We start from the raw sequence: 20,459 nt of genomic DNA, 5'->3' as shown, positions 1-20,459 counted from the left end.
ACTCTCCCCATTACCCTCGTTATACACGATCTCTCAACAACCCCTAAACTATCAGAAACACCATAACCAAACAAACCACTAACTCCACTGTCAAATCAACCAATACAAAAATATCACTCCAATCCCCATCCCATCCGATCCCATCCCACCCATCAACAGATGATTCGCGAAAAAAAAAAGAAAAACACCATACATATCAACCCCTCTGTTAGCATCCCCATACTCCCCTTCTTGTCAAACTCAAAAACATAATCATCTCATCAATCCAGTCCCATCTTCACTCTCCTCAGGTTCCCAATTCTCAATCCCAATTCTCAATCCCAATTCTCCCGTACCGGTATCGACACCAACACAACTAGCACAATCATTATAGGTATCAATATCCAAACATCCAAATATAAACATCCAGACCCCACTCAGCATTCCCCCTTCCCTGATAGTAATTAACAAACAGTAAATGCTACAAAGCAGCAACATCAAATTATCAATGCGTTTTCCATCGGGAAACTGACATTTCATACGTAATGAACGAGATGTATACCGCGCTGCGGGATTGGATACGATTGCGAGATTGGGGAGGATGAAAGGGGATGTAGTATATGAGGTGGAATGAAAACATGAAGATATATCATAAGAAAAAAATAATGATTTTGTAATGCAGCGCGATGAAGGGGGAAATGCTGACTTGGGGGAATGATGGAGGGAAAGAAGCTTACTTACTTTCTTACCTATTTACTTAAACAAGTCCAGTTCCAGCAATGTAAATTTATAAAGAAGCTATATCAGTGAAATCACCATCGTACACCCTGAAAAATTTGAGCGCAGGGCACTGACTTGGTTAATATCGAAGTGGAATGGTTTGAAGATAATTTGGGGTATGAAGGAGAAGAAATGGTTAGGGAGTCAATGAGGGGATGATGTGGTTGATATATGATGGTGTTGTATTTGAAGATGGAGATGGGGATATATGAGTGATGAGTGGTGAGTGAGGGGATTGTGGGGAGGTAGGAGAGGGTGTGAAAGTTTGGAGATAAGGTGGTAGATGGATGGATAGATGGAAATTGAGATGAAAGGTAGAAGATTAATTACCAGTATGAATGTACGAAAGATAGTTTCCATAAGACAATAAACTCTCAAGCCAGTTTCGCTAGGTATGAATTGACCACCATATCTGTACTGTACTGTGCTGTACAATTTCAATATCATTAGTGAAGAACATCATAAAAAGACATGCGAACATAACACAAAGAAGAAGAGAGAGAAAGTAGCAGCGACGATAAGTAATCATCTTTCTTGATGCCAAGTACCTTCCCTCAAACTTACTCTGGATTTTTCTCGACACTGTTTCTCTCCACTCATTGCATGAGAAAGCGATGAAAGAAAAACAGTTCAATGGCTGGCTATTGGCCGTATGGAAATCTAGGAAAGAATTCGTAAACGATATGTAAGTTCAAATTACCTTAACTTTTATGTGTAATTCTGGGAATGAAATAAATGATTCGCCATAGGTTCGGATACATTGGCAGATTGTAAGTTGTTGGATGTTGATGTTTTTTGGATGTATCAGTAAATAATGATTCGTAAAACGGAAGTCATCGAATCCATGAATACGCGATGTTCCAGACTCAAGAAGATTCATGAATTCGGAAGTATAGTATGGATTGATGGGATTCGTGATGTAATAAACTGTGATTTCGGAGTTATTGATGCGCGTATCGTCCTGCAGGAAATGATACTTCTCTGATCTTTTCATTGTGGTCGATGTAACGTCTCGAGAACCTCAAGTTATAACGGACTGACTTTCTGTTTGGAATACAGTATTGTCGTAAGGATGTAAAGAGGCTTGATCTGATAGTAACACCAGGATATGTCGTTATATAACTAAAGTCTTTGGTCCTGCAGTACAATAGGCACTTGAAACTAGACTTGCGGATGCATACTTCAGACCAATTCGAAGGGTTTCTTGTCAAAAGTTAACTTCCCTCTAATATTTGAAGCTCCTCGAAGGGTACTGTCTAACGTGGCAGCCGGTATAGTCATGCGTAGGATTCATACTATTCTGCCTGTCAAACATACATATCAGGATCTGTGCATTTTCCCTCTTGTTCCTATCCACTTTACAAAGATTTTGTACACCTAGGTAGCGTAGAGAGATGTTCGATGTGAAAGTATATACAAGATATAAAAGTCAAGCTTGACGTCTGGAACTATCTACATGCTGCTTCTTTTTGCATGCTGAGTACTTGACAGAAATTAATAATAAGGATCAACTGAGGTTCTAAACTTTACGGCTCACCAGGGCTACTGGATATTGCTGGAGAGAGGGATAGTATGGTATCATTAAAGGATTGTGTACCTCTGCACTCATAGACAGGTTCAGTAAAGATGTAAACCAAGTGGTATTGAATATGGGAACGCACAAGATCATCTCAATTATCAGAACAAGACAAGGCATCAGAGGCATAGGGCCATTTGAGACAATAGATGGATAGTGTGTGACGACAGCGCAGGTTGAAGATGCTTTGAAAGCAATTCTATCGATTCTCAAAAGTTAAGTTGTTGTAAAGTTAAAAAGCGCCAGTATAAATGATCAATTTGCTTTGGATATGAGCAATCATAACTGTAAAAACAAAGAAGTCAAATCCATACAAATAAAGTTGTAATACTTTTAAATGATACCGAAACTCAATTGTCAAGCGGTATATGTGAATATTAAAATTCCTACGATGAAAAGGATTTATAGTTGCGTGCCATTGAAATTTATGTTACAGTAACTTTCCGACTTTTCTTTTACTGGAGGTATACCAGGCCTGAAATGTTAAAGAAGGACAAAGCATAAACGAATATTGATTTATCCACTAAAAACCTTCTTAACATTTGACATGGAAGAATTGGGATTACTTAAAGAAAGATGACATCATGGACTTAAATTGCAACAGCAAGCTTTGGGCATAAACATGTACTCCATAGACAAAAGACGGTTACTGTCGAAATAATACAAATATGATGACATATTTAGGAGAGATAACACAAATCAATGAAAATAAAACTAGACAATGAGGCTAGATCGCAAAGCACATGATATCTTGTCTAAGACATTAGGCGACGGATAGGAAGATTTGCGAAGAATTCCTTTACACGTGAATACATAATAACAGTGACATGTATAAAAGAAAGAGCTCATCCATAAATCGGACCTACTTGTACTCCTTCCTCTTCCCGACAGAAAGAAAGAGAGAAGCCCCCGAGAGAACAGAGGACCCTTCAACTTGCATGCAAGTATTCGAGTACTCCACGTTCAATCGCCCGCCCCATTTAAATCCACTGATTTGACGCAGATAACATTAACTGCCCTGAGCTTTACAGCTGGTGGGGCGACGGGACACGAACAGTATGTAGAGCGGAACATTTCTAACTGGTTTGTCTGTAGATTCGTAAATTAATCCTTATAACCATGGCCCAAAGAAGTACAAGAGCATTACTACGCTCCAAGCAGTTAATTGGAGCTCCGATAAGACGGTGAACATGGAGACTGTAATCTCGAAAACAACAGCGAGATTGCCAAACAATATTAAGAAGCTTTATGAAAAATGAGCGAACAAGATTGCAGAGCAAGTAGAGAGGAAAGAAGAATACAGTGACGAAAACTGCAAATGAGAAAAAAAACTTAAAAAAAACTTAGAGGTACGATTCGGCTTTTGTTGGGAAATCTTTAACAAAATGTTGCATCCCACAAAGTTGATCCTCTGCTACTACCAGAAACATAGGTAACCCGTTGAACATTGATGCCGCCGCCATCAACCTGCGCCATAGTTGAATTCACTTCCTCTCGCTTCATTTTGACGCCAAAAGCCCTGACAGATCTATGAAGCTCATATTTATCCCCGCTCCATTTATATAGGGCCAGGAAAGTATTTGACGCTCGGATCTGAAGATATGTTGGATAACGGAGAGATAGAGAATGATTCTTTAGTATTTTACTCCAATGTCTCGAAGACTTTAGAGTCAGTCCAGTACTTCCCAAGCGTTGAAATAAAAAGTAATGTGGAGCTGAGATCTAAATTGACGAACAGGTCATTTACTGGACAGTCAAGATCTTACTTACCATGTTCTTTTTTCTTCACGACTCTAAAACACAGCAAATGAGGGAAGAGAAGAAAAGAAGGAAGAGAGAAAAAAGAGAGGGAGAAAAAAGAGAGGGAGAAAAAAGAGAGGGAGAAAAAAGAGAGGGAGAAAAAAGAGAGGGAGAAAAAAGAGAGGGAGAAAAAAGAGAGGGAGAAGAAAAAAAGGTATTGAAGAATGAACAAAAGTTGAAATGATAAGAAGAAGAATTAGAACGACACCTGCAGGATTTGAACCTGCGCGTCCGAAGACATAGCATATCTTATATTCTGTAGAGACTACAGAAGTTCGAGTGCTACCCATTAACCACTCTGGCAAAGTGCCTTATCGTATTTAGATGCTAATAAGCTTGCAATTTTGAAATATATCCCAACACCCCGCTAAATCTTGACAACTACAAGGTCCTTGCACTTGAGTATAATCAATGTTTTCACTGTCCAATCATGCATTCTTGCTACACTTCAAAGAATTGACCTGAATTTCAAAGGAAGGGAACGTTTAAATCTGATAATTAAGATCAAGATCACAGGAAACCTGCGACCGCAAACTTGTGGCAAACCATTGTTTACTCGAGTAGCTTATCATTGTCGGAATAACACTAATTCCGGTTCCTCAAAAAATTATCTAGAACTAGAGCGTCATTATTCTTGAATCCATTGCGAATTTGCGGTTCATCATATTCTTTCAATTTGTATTATTAGAATCGACATCTTATTAATACGACGCGACACTCAACCTACCAGCAAATCACAATCAATTCATATCTCAAATATCAAGATGTCTACAACTCAACCATCTCAATTTACTCAACCCGATCCCACCAATCCAAGAACTACCCCTCTCCTCCATAATGCATCTCTCGCAGCCCTCATCGTTTGTCCAATCGTCATGTGTAAGTCTCTTCTCGATCTCAATGAATTGGAATTGGAATTCTAAATTATGATGTCTGACATTGTGCATTTCACAATTCCCTATCTAATGCGACTAATTAATTCCAAAGTCTCAGTGTTCAACTAACCTTTTTGCCCCATACAGTTATCCCACCCCGCAAAATGGATGTCTATACTTTCGCTCTTATGACTACCACATTTATTGGTGGTAATCACTTAGCCTACGAATATACCGGTGTCTCAATGATGACCCGCATACAGAATCGTGTATCATCTATCTCAACTACGGAATTACCTGAAAAGGCAAAAGAAACTCAGAGAAGAATACGAGAGGCGCAAGAAAAGAAAAGAATGGAGGAGAGTGGAAAGTTTCTAGGACAGACTTTTAAATCGCAGGACGAAGGTACAAAGGGCAAGAGTGTACTTGAAGCATTAGAAAAGAGAAGCGCTGGTCAACCAACTTCTGGAAAGGTTCAGGCAGAGGAGAAAGAAGGTGTTTTGGAAAAAATTTGGCTAGGTGGCGAAGGGAAAGACTGGAAAGAAAAACGAGATCAAAAGGAGAAGGAAGCTCTGGAAGCAGGCAAAGGGTATGGTGATCTGATTATGGAACAAATATGGGAAGTATGGAATAGAGGAGAGAAGAAGATGGAAGAGGTCAAGAAGATTGACGAGAAAGTGGTAGACGAGAAGAAGAAATGAAGGGTAGTGTAATTATACTTTCTAGGCGGAACGGGTATTGTATGAATCTAAGCTGGACTGGGCAAGGCGTTCAAGGTGCAACAGGTATGATGCTGAATCGGTGTAGATCTATCAGATCTCGGAGGTTTGGATTCATCTGCGGAGGATACATCGGAAGATTAAACTGCGTCCACTCAATATCTGGTGGGAGTAATATGAAATGGTCTCTAAGAATCGCGTCATTTATTTCGGCGCTACTCCTCCTCGTTTTGCTACACAATACAGTTATACGTTACCACCTGGTGAGCAGACTTGAGATACCCGGAAAATTGAATTGACAACAGTCAGTCGCGCATGAACTCTATCCATCTATTCACCTCCACGTCACGTTCATCGGATCCCTTGATGATGAACTCAGCCCGCCGACATGCAATGTCATTGTTGCATGAAGGGATCCTTAGGGATTTTTAGTTCACCCATAAGGCGAGATTTCGACGATCATCACAGGTTCGTAACTCAATACAGGCACTATTTTTCACCACAAATGTTATCTGCGACATTGAGAAAACTCTCGTCACCCACAGACCTTCTTCTACTAAAACTCTAAACCAATCAATAACCTGACAAGGCATTCATTATAAGAGGAAAGTTCTCCAAAATCCACAATTCGCACGGACAATGGAGTGGAACTAAGAAACCTTACTTCCGTTTCACTTTATTGGGCTATGACCATCATATCCCCAAGTTCCAGTTCTATGTTTCTACCAATCTTTTCATCTCCAAATATTGATTGAAAATGTTTTAGTATGTATAATATAGCTATTCGAATCTAAGTAGTTCCTGCAATACTCATTGCAAGAAGTTTCCTACAACAAGTCAGGTTAAGTGACCAGAAGGAATAATTGACAATGGGTATTTGATAATTCTGCTGATCTTTTCACTACTTATCTCAAAATAATTTCATCTGTCTTTCATTTGTTAGGCACGGGTATTTCTCGTGGTGAACCATTGACCGAGTGTTTTTGAGGGGAGTTTCATGGTTCCACCTTCTTGCTACGAGATATAAGTACATAGGCATTGGTAGCCTTGGCTTGAACTGTGTGTCTACTTGTCAAACTTACCTATACATGCTAGATTTGAGCTGTCGTCTCTACCAGCACGCTGACATCCTTCCCTACATCGGTCTTTCAGTACCTCTATTTACACACTCATTCTTGGCTATTATACCTTAACGAACTCAAAGGCCGTCTTTCCTTGATCTAGGTTTTCTTCCACCTTCTAATCGAATCTAACCAAGTTGAGGTTATAATCTTTCTGCAAAATGATCAATCATAATTCGAGAGGGTTAGTGGGGGATTTGGTAGATGCGGGTGTATATGAAGAGGATTTTGAGTTGGTTTGGGCAAACAAGAGAGATGAAGATGGACATGATAACGAACCTTCTATTCAAACTCCTCCGAGTCCCCCAAGTCCTCCAAAGGATCCAAAGCCAGCACTGCAATCCACAAGTACTGGGGATTCGACAAGTACTGTAAGTTTTAAATCACCTTTTGTAGTGTCATTGACTCATGAGATATCATAGACAGCGACAATGACAACAGAAACATCAACGAGCATCGCAACAGCGAGTGCAACGCCTACTGCTACACTAATATTACAAACCGCCGCATCTGTTAGCTCTTCATCAACTCTTTCCATTTCAACGCCAGCTTCATCCTCTGAACCAAGTAGTACATCCATCACTTCTATATATGTACCCGCATCCTCTCCAGCTTCGTCCTCAAGGCCAAGTCCTGAGACAACAATAACAAGCACAACAACAAGCATGATGAACGCAACCGCTTTGACTGCACATAACCCTACGATATCCCCACTTTCAAATGATCAGGACACGACGAAAGAACATCAACATACATCCTCGGCTCTGGCAGTAACAGTTAGTGTTACAGTTATTGTCAGTTTATTGGTACTCGCTGTTATGGCATTCTTGGTTAGGAGAAGAATTTTAAGGCAAAGGAAGAGAGGTAATGTGTTGAAAGATTTGGGAGAGAAATCAAATCCGGGAATGGATGCTTGGGCTGGTGTGATACCTAGGGCTAAGGGGAGTGGAATTCGACGAAACTCCGTATTTCCTAGCATTAGGGGAAATGGAATTCGAAACTCGGTATTTTCTGGCATTAGGGGGAACGGGATTCGTAACTCAATTTTTCCTCAGGCACCTCGTCCCGCATTAATCAGAAATTCTTCGGTTTCAACAGCAGGAACTATGAGGGACATGGAAAGATACGAAAAGGAAACAGGAGAAGGAGCATCGACTATAAGAGCGCCTTCGACTATGAGCTTGGATTGGGGGGATGGAGTATCGATTCATTCATTGGAAACCACTGATAGTGAACAACCTCAGGGATTGGGAGTCAGGCCGCAAAGAAGAATGTCTCTCATTCAGGATTCAGAGGAGAACGATATCGAGAGTGGGGATGGGAGTCAGGGAATATTGAGTTATTATGCCAATATGAAATATCATCGCAATCCGTTTGCGGATCCGGAACCGAACCTGAATATGGATACCTCCTTTTCATCGATCCAATTACCGAATTTCGAATTCGATACATGGGGCGACGATACGAATAGACTTTCAAAAATTAATCCGCAATCGCCTGGAGATTTGACGAGAGACAATGCGAGGAAGAACACATTGAGTTCGTTAAGACCCACGAGTTTCTTGAGCGAAACGGATACTTTAGAAAGTCAAAAAGCGATGGCAAGAGCTAGTTTTGGAGGAGCGCTTGGGCATCTAGGTTCAGCAAGATGGTCTAACCCTTTCTCGGCAAAGGAAAAGAGGGGAACAAGGGGATATGAGGAGATGGGGGAGCTGGAGAGAGAGGAGAGGGGTGAGGGAAAGTGGAAGGATAAGCTGAGTTGGGTCAAGGGACAGGTGGATAGGGTTAAAAATTAAGGGATAGGGCTTGTAGTCAAGTGCGGGGGATGTTGATGAAAAACCGAATCGAGATGGGAGGCTGTAATATGCAGAGATGAACCTTATAGACGGGGACCAAATAAAGATGGGATGGCGTGGGATGGATTCGCATGTTATTCACTAAATACCAGGACTGATTTTTGGAGTTTGGCAGAGAGCATGAATACCCTTCGTTTTTGTGTCTATTCTGAACCCCCCAAAATTTACGATTATCTACTTTGTTAATTAATTTACTTTACTTCACTTTGTCAGATTATATCATATCATATCATACCAAAACATATCACATGACTTTAATTCTTTCCTTCGTTGAAGTGTATAAATTATGCATTTCATACATGTATCCTTCGTGATGGGTAATTAAAATAATTAAAATAGACATTTTTTCTTAAGTTCCGATATCCATTAGAGGGAAACTTAACTAAAAGTACAGTGCACGCACGCACGCACAAATTCAACGGACCTTCGGGATATAAACTTTAGGAAGGTCGCTAGCTAGGTAGGTAGGTAGGTAAGCTAACATAGAGTTTGCGAAATAGAGTTTTCAGCCCTAGAATTAAATTAAATTCAACGGTGTGGTAGCGTGGGAGTTTGGGTTTAGGCTTGGGTTTGTTTGCGAGATGAGGATGGTTAGTATGTTGGGGGTGGTTAATTGGAGGTCGATCTTTGGAGTTTGGGTTGGAGTTGGTGGGTAGGATGGGCTGGGGGAGGAAATGAGATGAAATGAGTGAATTGAATGGAATTGGAGGTTTATTTTTGCTTTGGAGAATGAGAAAGTTTAAAGTTTGAAGGTAGAGAGAGGGATAGGAAAAAGGAAAAAGGAAAAAGGGAAAAGGAGGCAATTGTGAGGATTGTGTGAGAGGTTTGGGATTGGGATCGGTGGTTTATATATAAGGTGCATTATTGATGTTATGAGGGTTTGTTTGAGGTTCAGAGAGAGGGAGAGAGGGAGAGAGGGAGGTGGATTAGGTTGGTTAGGTAGTTGTGTAAATAGTGATGCTGAAGATTGGGATTAAAGGGATTGAAATGAAATGCGAAGTTTTGATACATACTGCTACCTATATTCTTCTTTTAATAAATGAATGAATAAATGAAAGGAGGAAAGAATGCGTTGGGATCTATGCGATTAAGATGGGATTGGTCGGGAATTTGTGATGCTATGTGTATACCTACCTACTTGGTATATAGATTTGAGGAGGAGGAACGAGTGATATAAGAAGAGATGATATGATATAGTATTCTTTCGGTTGGTTTCTCCTGTTCTGTTTTGAGAGGTTAGGGTTAAGCGATAGATTTGTTTTTCAAGGATGGATGTGGATATGGATATGGATATGGATATGGATATTCAAAGGTCGAATGAAAACTAGCAGCAAGAAGGCTCTCGACAATAAGTACCTATATTTATTAGCGAACTATCCACAAATCCCTCCCATCCCGTCCATTTCCGATGAATTTCAAAACAGCTCCTCTCCAACTTCCTCCCGTCCCTGCAATCCCATTCTCCCATTCCCCCATTCTCCTATTATCCCGTAACAACCCTATGCCAGAATATACACAACACACCTGCCACATCTTTACTCCCCCCTCCCAAGCCATTCCGCTGACTACCCTATACACTCGCTCCTATCCTCACTCACCTCTTAGAAAAGAACCCAGTGCTCCAAATGTGAGAATAATGCATCTGTATGCACATGTATACATGTAAGAATACCTCAACTCCACCCTGCCCCCCCTCCACAAAATTCTAATTCCACATCGCAGCCCTCCCACGGACATCAGCAAATCCACTCATAATCATCTGCCATTAGCAAATAGATTTGAAGCCTTATCGATCAAAGCCTAATCCATCCCTCATTCGTCTAGCGAAGGCTTCAGCCTCTAGCCAAGCAAAGAGAGTCAAAGTAAGATATAAAAAAGGCTTGGAGATCGATGACCTCGAATTTCTCCTCCCCATGGCATGAATACATCCGTTCACGCATACGAACGCCCGCATACATTCGCTCCGGACAGTAATTAAAACCTACTGATAGACGTTTTGACGATAGTGGCGAGGACACAATAGCAACGGAAATAGTTGTATTTGTCTCGGCTTGCTATTGATAGGAATGAAGGGAAATTTACGGATACTCATGATAGCTGCAGTGGTGATAAGATCTATTGTTTGATATACCAACAAACAAATAGATCGATTCAGTTCTCCTCCCCGTACCTTTTGACCACTGCAGTTAACACGACTTTTTGAAATCGCAACCGCCTACCCAGCTCTTGCTTAATGAATAGATTGCGTTTATCCCATTTGAGAGTTTGCAAGACGAATGGGGTAGCATTTTTTACCTCACGGGTTATTCATTTCAGAGCTCACTTGAGTAAAACAGCACATTCGATTATGCAAACACATAGTGCCGTATAAATTTCATTCCTATCCGTTTCGGCTATTTCCTTTCTTGTACCTTGATATACGTAATAAAGGGCAGTCATTAATACATAGATTACCCATCAAGCTCCGTCCAAAATCCATTTTCTCATACAAGGCTAGCTTAAACGCCCCAAAACACCTTGCAATACCTTGATATTGCAGTTCTCCGCCCATCCGTCATCTAAACCCGCTCTTCAAATCACCAAGCCGACTGATCAAAATCAAACCTCTCCAACTCCTTCCCAGCATCCTCGACATCCTTCTTTGCCTTCATTCTCATGTAGAAAATTGGACAATCCTTACTACTACAAATAACTTCACAATGCATACTTCCCTGACACCTTTGACATTGTGTCCATAATCTTCCAAATCTGACTTCTAGATCCGAGACCTTATTGAGTTGTTTTTGATACATTTCTCCAATTCTAGGAGCGCAGTCTGTACATACTGCACCATCTTTCTCGTGGGCTTTCACGAGAGGTTTTTTGCAGGACATACATGTTGATGTTTTCTTTGCGAATTTCATGAGACCGCCAATGGTAGGAGCTGCGACAGATATAGCACGGGTATGTGCACCTGCTAAGAGGGAATTGGCTTTTGTTTCTCCGAGGATAGGTTCGAAGATTCTGCCTAAAGGTTTGGCAAGTTGGTTATCGAGGTAATATTTTGTGTCGATGGGGACGTTGTTTTCTAATACGAAAATGGGATCCTCGGATCTTTCAAAATTCTTGGCTCCAGCAGATCCTTTGATGATGACATATGCAACACGGTCACCTAGTGTAGGTGCTGATCCTGCATCTCGTTTCTTCATACGCTCAGCTAGTTCTACGTGAGCTTGTTTGGCGGTATAATCGGCTTTTGCGAGGGCTTTGGTGATGACAAGTTTTGACATATCGATTTTGTTTTGAAGAAGATCTGAGATGGTATCTTTCACATAGCTGAACGAGTATGTTAGTTATAACTTCGAAAAATTAGGAAGCGATAAAAGCTTACTCTTGTGCTCCTTGAACATCTTGATCGATCAAGATCATTCTCAGTACTGTTTCGATGACATTCTGAACCAGCCGGCAATTATCACGACGAACTGTTTCAATACCCTTTGTATCCATCTTATCATACTTATCAGGATTTGTCCAGTAAAGACCGGCATATCTCTTCTTATTGATGAGAAGGTATGGGTAATACACTTTTTCGAATTCCAACTTAATCGGCTTGATGAATTTCGAAGAAACGTATTGTGCAGCTTCTTCTCCCAATTTCATTGCCTCTGCCAATTCTTTTACACCAAATTTAACCATGACTGAGTCGGTATCACCATAAATGACTTGAGCATCATGAGAATAACCATTAGCGATGGTGTATTTCGCCTCAACCTCTGCTTTGGTCTTTTCAATCATTTGACGACCATAACTTGTGGTACTACTGGCAATTGGTAAACAAGGTACCTTTCCGACAGTGGCACCAGTCAAACCGTACACACTGTTTGCACTAATTTTCAAGGCAAGTTGTCGACCGTTGAGCACAGCCTTCTTGAAGGGATCGGTTTCAACAGCAAGTTCTCTTTTAGCTTGTTTTCTTGCTGTTAACAATTCTTCCAAAATTTGCGTCAGAAGACCCTTTCGTTGCTTGGTTGTGACGAACATATCTCCATTTGGCGTAACGATATAATCTTCATCCTTCTCAAGTTTGAGAGCTTCCACAACATCTTTCTTGAGTAATGTAGTATAGCAAAGATTATGTGCTTGAATAATACTTGGGTATAGAGAAGCAAAATCCAGGGTTGCAATTGGGACACTGTAGTATCCTCTAGTAGGTTCAATGACAGTGGCACCTTCGTACTGTTCCTCAGATGAGTTAGATGATAGATTAGGAATGACCAATTTCTGTTCTAAAGCTTTTCGAAACAGTTGACTAATGAATTTGACTTGTTGGCCACGAGATAGAAGAAAATTGAAAGGAACACCTGTGACTCTAGCCATTTCCGTATAATTTTCTAAACATGAAAGTTTATCCATTAGACGTTGAGGTAGAAAAGCATCCTTTAAACAATATACAGCCAATCTTCGTCTAGACTCAGGGGTTCCATTGAATAATTCCGTAATCATAGTGTGATGAACATCTTCCTTTTGCTCACCCAAAAATTGTGCACAAACGGAATTGAGCGTATAACTTCGAAGTTGATGATCTCTCTGAACAAGTTGTAATAAGTCCAATTGAAGTCGTCCATTAGTATTGGTAGCTTTCGTATCCCTGTTACCCATTTGCTTGCTGGAGAAGTTGGAAGTTTTAGCTTGAGAGTGGATAGACTTCAATCGAGTCCATTGATTGAAGTTCTTGATCTTCAAGTGATCGGCTCGATCGAGGAGATATGGGAAATCGAAATTGGCAATGTTATAACCAATGATGATATCTGGATCTACCTCTTCAAGAAAGTCTCTCCATTTCGATAACATCGTCTCCTCCTTTTCGAATACGTGAATTTGTGTATTGACGATCAGACTAGTAGGGTCAAGACAAAAGACATTTCGTACGAATGGTTTTTTCTCTCCGTATCGAGTAACAATATTAGCAATTTGGATAACAGGATCCTGATTTGCTTCCGGAAAGACACCCTTGCGACCAGCACATTCAATATCAAAAGATAGAATACGCAGAGGTGCCATTTTCGCCCATTCCCCTTCGGGCTTATGCGCAATTAAGTCTCGATATGTCATTACGGCTTCGATTTGACAATTCGATTGTCTATTGTGTTCTGGAACTATTTCGTATTTCTTTGCTTCAACTTCAACCCATGACATACCATAAATCTGTCATTGATTAGATATGTTAAAAGCGAAAGTGTGGTAGGGGATGCCATATGAGAGGAGAAAACGAGGTGGAAAATGAAAAGAGCAAAGGAACACACCTTGACATCGACCATAAATCGTAACACATATTGAATGCTATCAAAAGTCAAAATACCATTTCCATCATTCCTCCACATTCCTTTCCAGTTTGCTTTACCCTCCTCGATAGTTGTCCTAACTTTGTTGATGTATTTGGGGTCCATAACTGTAATCTTAATATATGCGTGCTGTTTATTTCCTGTAAATCCGTATAAATTCTCTCGTAGTACAACCGATACCGAATTGATGGCAGGCGTGTGCATTCCAACTTGCGAATCCAGGAACATCTTATATGGTTCACAATCTTTATGTGTAAAACTAACTGGAGCGGCAACGTAAAGGTAGTGAAGAAAGTCTTTTACATGCAGCATAACTGAGTGACCAGTCTGTGTATGGTATTAGTTATAGCCCCGGCAGGAATTGGAATGAACTTCACCTCAGTAACACCAAACAACTTCACAGTCGCCTTTCCTCCGTCATAAGTACCTTCTTCACATTCAATCTGCTGAAAGATTAAATTATCAACCTCAGGGTTGAAGTCTGACAGGCTCGGCCTTGCCCATTCTTGATCTTTTTCTGAATTATTCTTCTTCAGACTTTCCATATCCTGTGTCATTTTTTCCAGCACTTCCGATTCAAAATGACTAGGCTGGCTAGAAGCCAGCTTTCCTCTTGGACCATTTTGTGAGCTCTTGAATCGCACTGCTGCTGGTGATGATGCAACTGGTTCTAACTTTCGTTTCTTTGCCCCAGTTGGAGGAGATGAGGGGATATTGCTTTGTTGAATATTCTTTGCTTCACCTAAGATTCGCTTTTGAGGAACTCTTGATGGAGCCATTGTGGATATTTTACAGCTTCTATGCTGTTAAAAGGAAAGACGTAGTTGGAAAGGTTGTTGATACGAATTTGGTTTTCGGATTTTAGAAGACGCATTTCAATATAAAGTTCGCGTCAATCAATTACTTTTCGCGCGGTGTGGACGCGTCGAAATTATAGTGGACAAGGTCGGGGGGGGCGGGCAGATTCTATAGTGGCGGGCGTGGCTGAGAAGTGCTGCTGTGATTAAGTAAGCAGAGAAGCATCCCAGTATCTTATCTTGATGAGATGAAAGTAGTCGTCAACTAGGATAACCCGTTACTGTAAACACAACTTTAACTAACGAATGATCTGTACAACACCACCTGCATGCAAAGCATTTTGCGATCTTCTTTCAGAGAGCCTATTTCAACCCCCAATATACCAATGATTGGGCTCGGTATTCAGCGATTCCACAACTTGACATTACATCATTCCTGACCAGGTTTTCCGGACACTCTTCATACACGAAGTCTACTATATTGAGTATTTGCTTCCCTCGATATTCCGTCATATATCACCACACGCCATTGCGACTATATCTTTGAGATGGGTAATGGACTGAATACAATGTGAAGAGGAAGAATGCATCTTCACACGTATATGATGCATCTCTCTGCCCTCAACACGCGAATTATACAGCTCAGGTATCAGCATCGAAATCCCGAGCACAAAAACTGTTACATAATGCGAATTTCCTGGCTTCATGAATCGGGAACCACTTTCAGATCTTTCTTTACTGAGAAGATATACTCTATCCGATGAAACCGCTCCATGCCGTCGTTCTTATCATTATTTCTATGCCTCGAGACCAAGTTTTTCCCATTTCCGCTTAGGAGAAAGGCCGTTGACCAATAGCAAGTGTTATTGTTCAGCGAAATTCATGCATCAAACTTAATGACTGGAATTATGTACATGGAAGCACCCCAAAACTTTTGAAGCTATACAGAGTATATGTGTGTGTGTTGTCCTACCATGATTACATCACAGAGAGAATCTGAGGAGCCATGTCGCCTGACCAACAACTTTCCAAGAAAGTCTTTGTTTTATATATATATATATACATACATCTCTTTGCATCTAACTTATTGTCTAGATATTTCTATACATATTGGGAACATACTACAAACTGAGTGCCATTGCGATCTGAAATCCTGTTTTCAGCATTTCAATAGGCCGTTGGAAACGCATTTTACCAATATCTCATTGTTCAATACGCACAGAATAATTTTGTTCCAGACATCAAGTTATACAACCCAATCATACAGATCACAAATTCCTTGATTATTCGACAAAACTTCACACATTCGATTCCTTTGCCCTCAATATGTCCCATTCTTCATACTCATACTCCTTTCCTAGTTCACCAAAGCGTTGCAGGCAAGGGTCTTTCATAGACAACTTAGCATACCAAATCCGACTCATGAATTACCGATATGAGGTTACATTCTCGGCATATGTATTGACTCCGGGAGAAAAACTGGTTATGAATTTGATTATTCTCTTATTTATGAGTCTAACGGGATATACTCTACTCTCTTGTTTAACCGCTTTCAGTCATCAAAGCATTCGGAGGATCCTCCTATCATATGCGATTTCCAACGATCAACTTAGAGTTACGATGGGGGATGTGAGCAGAGCGGTCGTTGGCAACACAAGTTCTGCTTGGAGTAGGATCGCAGATACGAGGCATGGAACTACCATTTCCATCTCACTATAATGTAAGTGTAGATAATCCTGAATATTTCTCCCACGCGATGTATCGATATCACCTTCAGATATGACAATTTTCGTCTAAGCATGCCCCGACCGATGCACGAGTGAGACATAAAGGAGTACATCGGGGCTCAGACTATCATTGACTCCCCCTCGAACAGTACCTACCGTGCAGGAATCAGATCATGACGATCGAGACTGGCCCTGGAAAAAGCAGATTGAATTAAAATACCTCAAGAAACCTCGACTAACAAATGTTTTGCAGATGAATTTCACGTCCTTCGATTGCTCAAATATCCCCTTTACCAGCGCAGCATTTTCAATTATACCCAATAGCGATACTATTATGACGGCGCACAATTGACCTCCTTAGACACATCTGCAGCGACTACGCAATGTATTTTTAGGAGCTAATGAATTTTATGATAACGATATACGATGATGAAAGTAGTTCGGACGGGTTTACTTAGATACTCATGATGCTCAATTATGAGGATGTCGTTCGGTACTGGGCCCAAGAAAGGGCATGAAAATCTTTATTGGGGGCTGGATCACGAACAAATTAACTGGATATTTTTCTCCATAAATTTCCTCATTCAGATGATCTTTAACAATTTCATGGATGAGCTTCTTGAAAACCAATCAGCCTTGTTTACTTCTCACAGCCACTTCACAAGATGTAAATAGAAACAAAGTATCGACACGACATATTAATCAATTTGATTGGATGAGATGATACCATATTCATAATTCCTCCCGACTTGCGTAGCTCTCTCCACTGAATTGGTCGAGTTGCCAAGAGTGACACGAAAATGTTACGTAGCCCTGTTGTTGCTGGCTGTTAGAATGATAGAAGAGCAGCTTACACCACTTTGTACAGCCCTATCAGTATTTTTGTATGGCGAGCTGCTGATAGATTCTTCAACTTGTTGGTAAGTGAGTCCCACTGGATCGATGCTTGTGAATCAGGGCAATGTGAAACGTCGTTTTGACGATGATCATGACTTGACAGTTTTACCGTACCTACCCTTCCTTTAGACAGCATGAATTCCTTTTGTTCAGTTGATTCTTAAATCTTCCAAATATAACAAAAAAGTAAATCTTCACCGCATAATTCGACGAATTCGATATTCGAACGATTTTAAGGTTCTCGGGCTACTCAAAATCCCTACAGCAGTTCAGGCACAAGCCTCTTTGGTTTGATGGTTGGTTCTGAAACGGGGACAAATCCAAAAACAGAATCTTTTCCGATCGAGTAACCTTACCCAGTCTCGAGCCAGTACCTTGCGTGCTTGCTTGACCATTCTCGAGCCTTTCTTTCCTTTCTATCTATCCTTACACAACCTTTTCAAGTGCCCTCGGTCGAGGCAGTGCTTCTAGAGCAAAAAGATCGTACCTAGTAATCAAATAAATGATATCCACCCCCAGCCTATCTGAAATCATTACGAGATTCTCAAGAATCTACAAATTCGTTGCACTTTCTTTCTCTCACACAATTTTAGAGAAACTCAAAAAGAAAAGTACTTATGAATCGTAACTGATCACCACTAAGATATTTTGACAGCGTCAAATCTCCACATTCGTCGTACATATTTAGCCAAGAACCTGCATTTCGACCTTGGGGATTCTCTTGTTTCAGGCTTGTACAATCTTCAGACGATCGCAACTTCGACTTTCTTTTTTTGTGTGAGCGAACCATTTCTACCTCTACGAACGATTCCTCAATAGTGTCAAGTTGATACGGTTAATCGATACATTCAAACCGTATCCAACATCGATAATGGCGTCGAACAATTATTACAACAACTCTTATTCACATCAGCAACAACAATATCAACATGCCGAACCGCCAGAACCATATCATAGTCAATTCGACGTTCAATCGCAACAAAACACAGTGCCTCCATCATATCATTCTCAAGTACCTTCAAGACAAGGCTCGATTCCATCCCGCGGAGGATCGACTAGACCTCACGAAATGTCACCAGTCTCACCATTCGAAGCCCCGTTCGATGATCATGTATATCCAGCACCAAATGTGCCGCCGCATAGACAAGATAGCTCGAATAGCTTAGGACAAAATTCACAATACTATTCACAAGGGGGTGGTGGCAGACCTCATGATGGAATGGGTTACTCCAATGATGATATACCTCTACGAGAAAATCCGCAAGTACCACCAAAGGACGCCTCTACAGATCATATTTATGATTCGAACTTGAATGATCATGTATACGATGCAGAAGAATCGGGAGTACCTTCGCATTTACAGAATAACAAGAAGAATAGAATGAGCGACGCTATGGCTATGTCACTCATTAATAAAAAGAAAGGCTTTCCTTTCGTTACATATACTCTCACATTGGTACAAGTGATAGTATTTATTGTCGAGATTGTTAAGAATTGTAAGTATTTGGATGCAGAGTTTGAGTATGAAATACTAATATCAGATAGCCCAACTTACTGGCTCTCCTATCGAAATTCATCCATCCTTCAATCCTATGATTGGCCCTTCACCATACGTGGTTATCAACATGGGGTCAAGATTCACGCCTTGTATGCATAATATGACCGCCATACCAGATTTAAGTGCCATAAGTTGGCCATGTCCGAATACAACAAGCTCAACGTCAGCCGAATGTTCAATAAGTGATCTTTGTGGATTTGGAGGTGTTGGAGCAACACCAGATCAATGGTATAGGTTCATTTTACCTATGTTTCTTCATGCCGGAATCATCCACATAGGTTTCAACATGTTGCTTCAAATGACGATGGGAAAAGAAATGGAAATTTTAATTGGACCCATTCGATACTTTCTGGTTTACATCTCCAGCGGAATATTTGGATTTATATTAGGTGGAAACTTTGCAGCAACTGGTATATCATCAACAGGCGCATCGGGTGCTCTTTTTGGCCTTATTGCTCTTACACTACTTGACTTATTGTATAAGTGGAAAGAACGTGTGAGTCCGATGAAGGAATTGGCTTTTATCATGCTCGACATTATCATATCTTTCGTTTTAGGTCTTTTACCCGGTCTTGATAATTTCTCTCACATTGGAGGATTCCTTATGGGTCTTGTTCTCGGTTTATCGATTCTTCGTTCACCCAATTCTTTACGAATGCGAACAGGTCAATCAGATCCACCATACGCACCTGTCCCTACCAAAGCGAGCCAAGGCGACCGTGGTATCGTTAGTTTATTCAAAAATCCTTCGGGATTTTTCAAGGGCAGAAAACCAGCTTGGTGGGCTTGGTTACTTTTGAGATTAGCTGCCTTAGTCTTCGTCTTTATTGTGTTTATTTTGCTTCTAAACAATTTCTATGTCTATAGGAAGACTTGCGGTTGGTGCAAATATTTGAGTTGTATTGTAAGATTCCCCCTTATTTTATTCGGTTATATTCCTTTGTTGAAGTCAAGCTAATAATATGAAAATAGGATGTGAACAATTGGTGTAGCCTGGGCAATTTGAATTTGACCAATACTACGACGAAGAGAAGTTTACTTGATAGTTGGGGTTCAATGGCCAAGTTGTATACATAAACCGAGATGCTTTTATCAAGCTTTTGGTTATATTTTCAATGAGAGTTACGATACGGGAGGATGAATTGTGGGGGTGGGAGTAGATGTTACCTTTGCATTTTTGAGGGAAAAAAGAGCATATTGCAATATGCATAGCGATGGAGTTGCTTTGTCGGATTGGACAATATGGATTTTTTTGGTTATTCTGGATGAGTTACTACCAGACTTTACTTCATACGAATGTATGAGGGATGATGAGACTCGGGTCGAGAAGAGTGATCGGGTGGCTGGGACGAGGAAAACGGAATAAACTGCATCTTACTCAAGCGTTTTGATTCAAGGTCTGCAAATGCGGATTGAATAAAGCGTATACCATGATATATTCCAATAAATTTAA

At 40.6% G+C, this 20,459-nt stretch overlaps 4 protein-coding genes across 4 annotated transcripts; 3 read left to right on the top strand and 1 right to left on the bottom strand.

Annotated features, from left to right (window-relative positions):
- The first annotated feature begins 4,602 nt into the window (after positions 1–4,602).
- EAE97_000787 (uncharacterized protein) lies at positions 4,603–6,374 on the top strand. The gene is made up of 2 exons (XM_038871297.1): positions 4,603–5,014; positions 5,158–6,374. Exons 1-2 carry the CDS (start codon positions 4,900–4,902, stop codon positions 5,709–5,711), a joined length of 669 nt encoding a protein of 222 aa, XP_038737198.1. The 5' UTR covers positions 4,603–4,899; the 3' UTR covers positions 5,712–6,374.
- Positions 6,375–7,011: 637 nt separating this feature from the next.
- EAE97_000786 (uncharacterized protein) lies at positions 7,012–8,646 on the top strand (the record flags this gene model as incomplete). Its single annotated transcript, XM_038871296.1, has 2 exons — positions 7,012–7,221; positions 7,273–8,646. 2 exons carry the CDS (start codon positions 7,012–7,014, stop codon positions 8,644–8,646), a joined length of 1,584 nt encoding a protein of 527 aa, XP_038737197.1.
- A 2,426-nt stretch (positions 8,647–11,072) lies between these two features.
- On the bottom strand, positions 11,073–14,907 carry EAE97_000785 (uncharacterized protein). The gene is made up of 4 exons (XM_038871295.1): positions 14,405–14,907; positions 13,989–14,354; positions 12,077–13,890; positions 11,073–12,021 (listed from the first exon to the last, which is right to left on the bottom strand). The coding sequence occupies exons 1-4, from the start codon at positions 14,804–14,806 to the stop codon at positions 11,283–11,285; spliced, it is 3,321 nt and encodes a 1,106-aa protein (XP_038737196.1). The 5' UTR covers positions 14,807–14,907; the 3' UTR covers positions 11,073–11,282.
- A 3,412-nt stretch (positions 14,908–18,319) lies between these two features.
- On the top strand, positions 18,320–20,083 carry EAE97_000784 (uncharacterized protein; the record flags this gene model as incomplete). Its single annotated transcript, XM_038871294.1, has 3 exons — positions 18,320–18,944; positions 18,994–19,910; positions 19,979–20,083. 3 exons carry the CDS (start codon positions 18,320–18,322, stop codon positions 20,081–20,083), a joined length of 1,647 nt encoding a protein of 548 aa, XP_038737195.1.
- Between the last annotated feature and the right edge of the window lie 376 nt (positions 20,084–20,459).

This window comes from Botrytis byssoidea, assembly GCF_014898295.1.
Source record: "Botrytis byssoidea strain MUCL 94 chromosome Unknown BBYS_002, whole genome shotgun sequence".
NCBI lineage: Eukaryota > Fungi > Ascomycota > Leotiomycetes > Helotiales > Sclerotiniaceae > Botrytis > Botrytis byssoidea.
The sequence above is the reverse complement of the archived record's forward strand: the minus strand, read 5'-3'. Positions and strand labels throughout refer to the sequence as shown.

Excerpts from the sequence above, each read along its gene's own strand:
- EAE97_000787 (XM_038871297.1), top strand. The coding sequence starts at position 4,900 with ATGTCTACAACTCAACCATCTCAATTTACTCAACCCGATCCCACCAAT. Across the intron at positions 5,015-5,157 it reads CGTTTGTCCAATCGTCATGT|TTATCCCACCCCGCAAAATG; the intron begins GTAAGTCTCTTC and ends TGCCCCATACAG.
- EAE97_000785 (XM_038871295.1), bottom strand. The coding sequence starts at position 14,806 with ATGGCTCCATCAAGAGTTCCTCAAAAGCGAATCTTAGGTGAAGCAAAG. Across the intron at positions 14,355-14,404 it reads AGTTGTTTGGTGTTACTGAG|ACTGGTCACTCAGTTATGCT; the intron begins GTGAAGTTCATT and ends TACCATACACAG. Across the intron at positions 13,891-13,988 it reads GATTTATGGTCGATGTCAAG|ATTTATGGTATGTCATGGGT; the intron begins GTGTGTTCCTTT and ends AATCAATGACAG.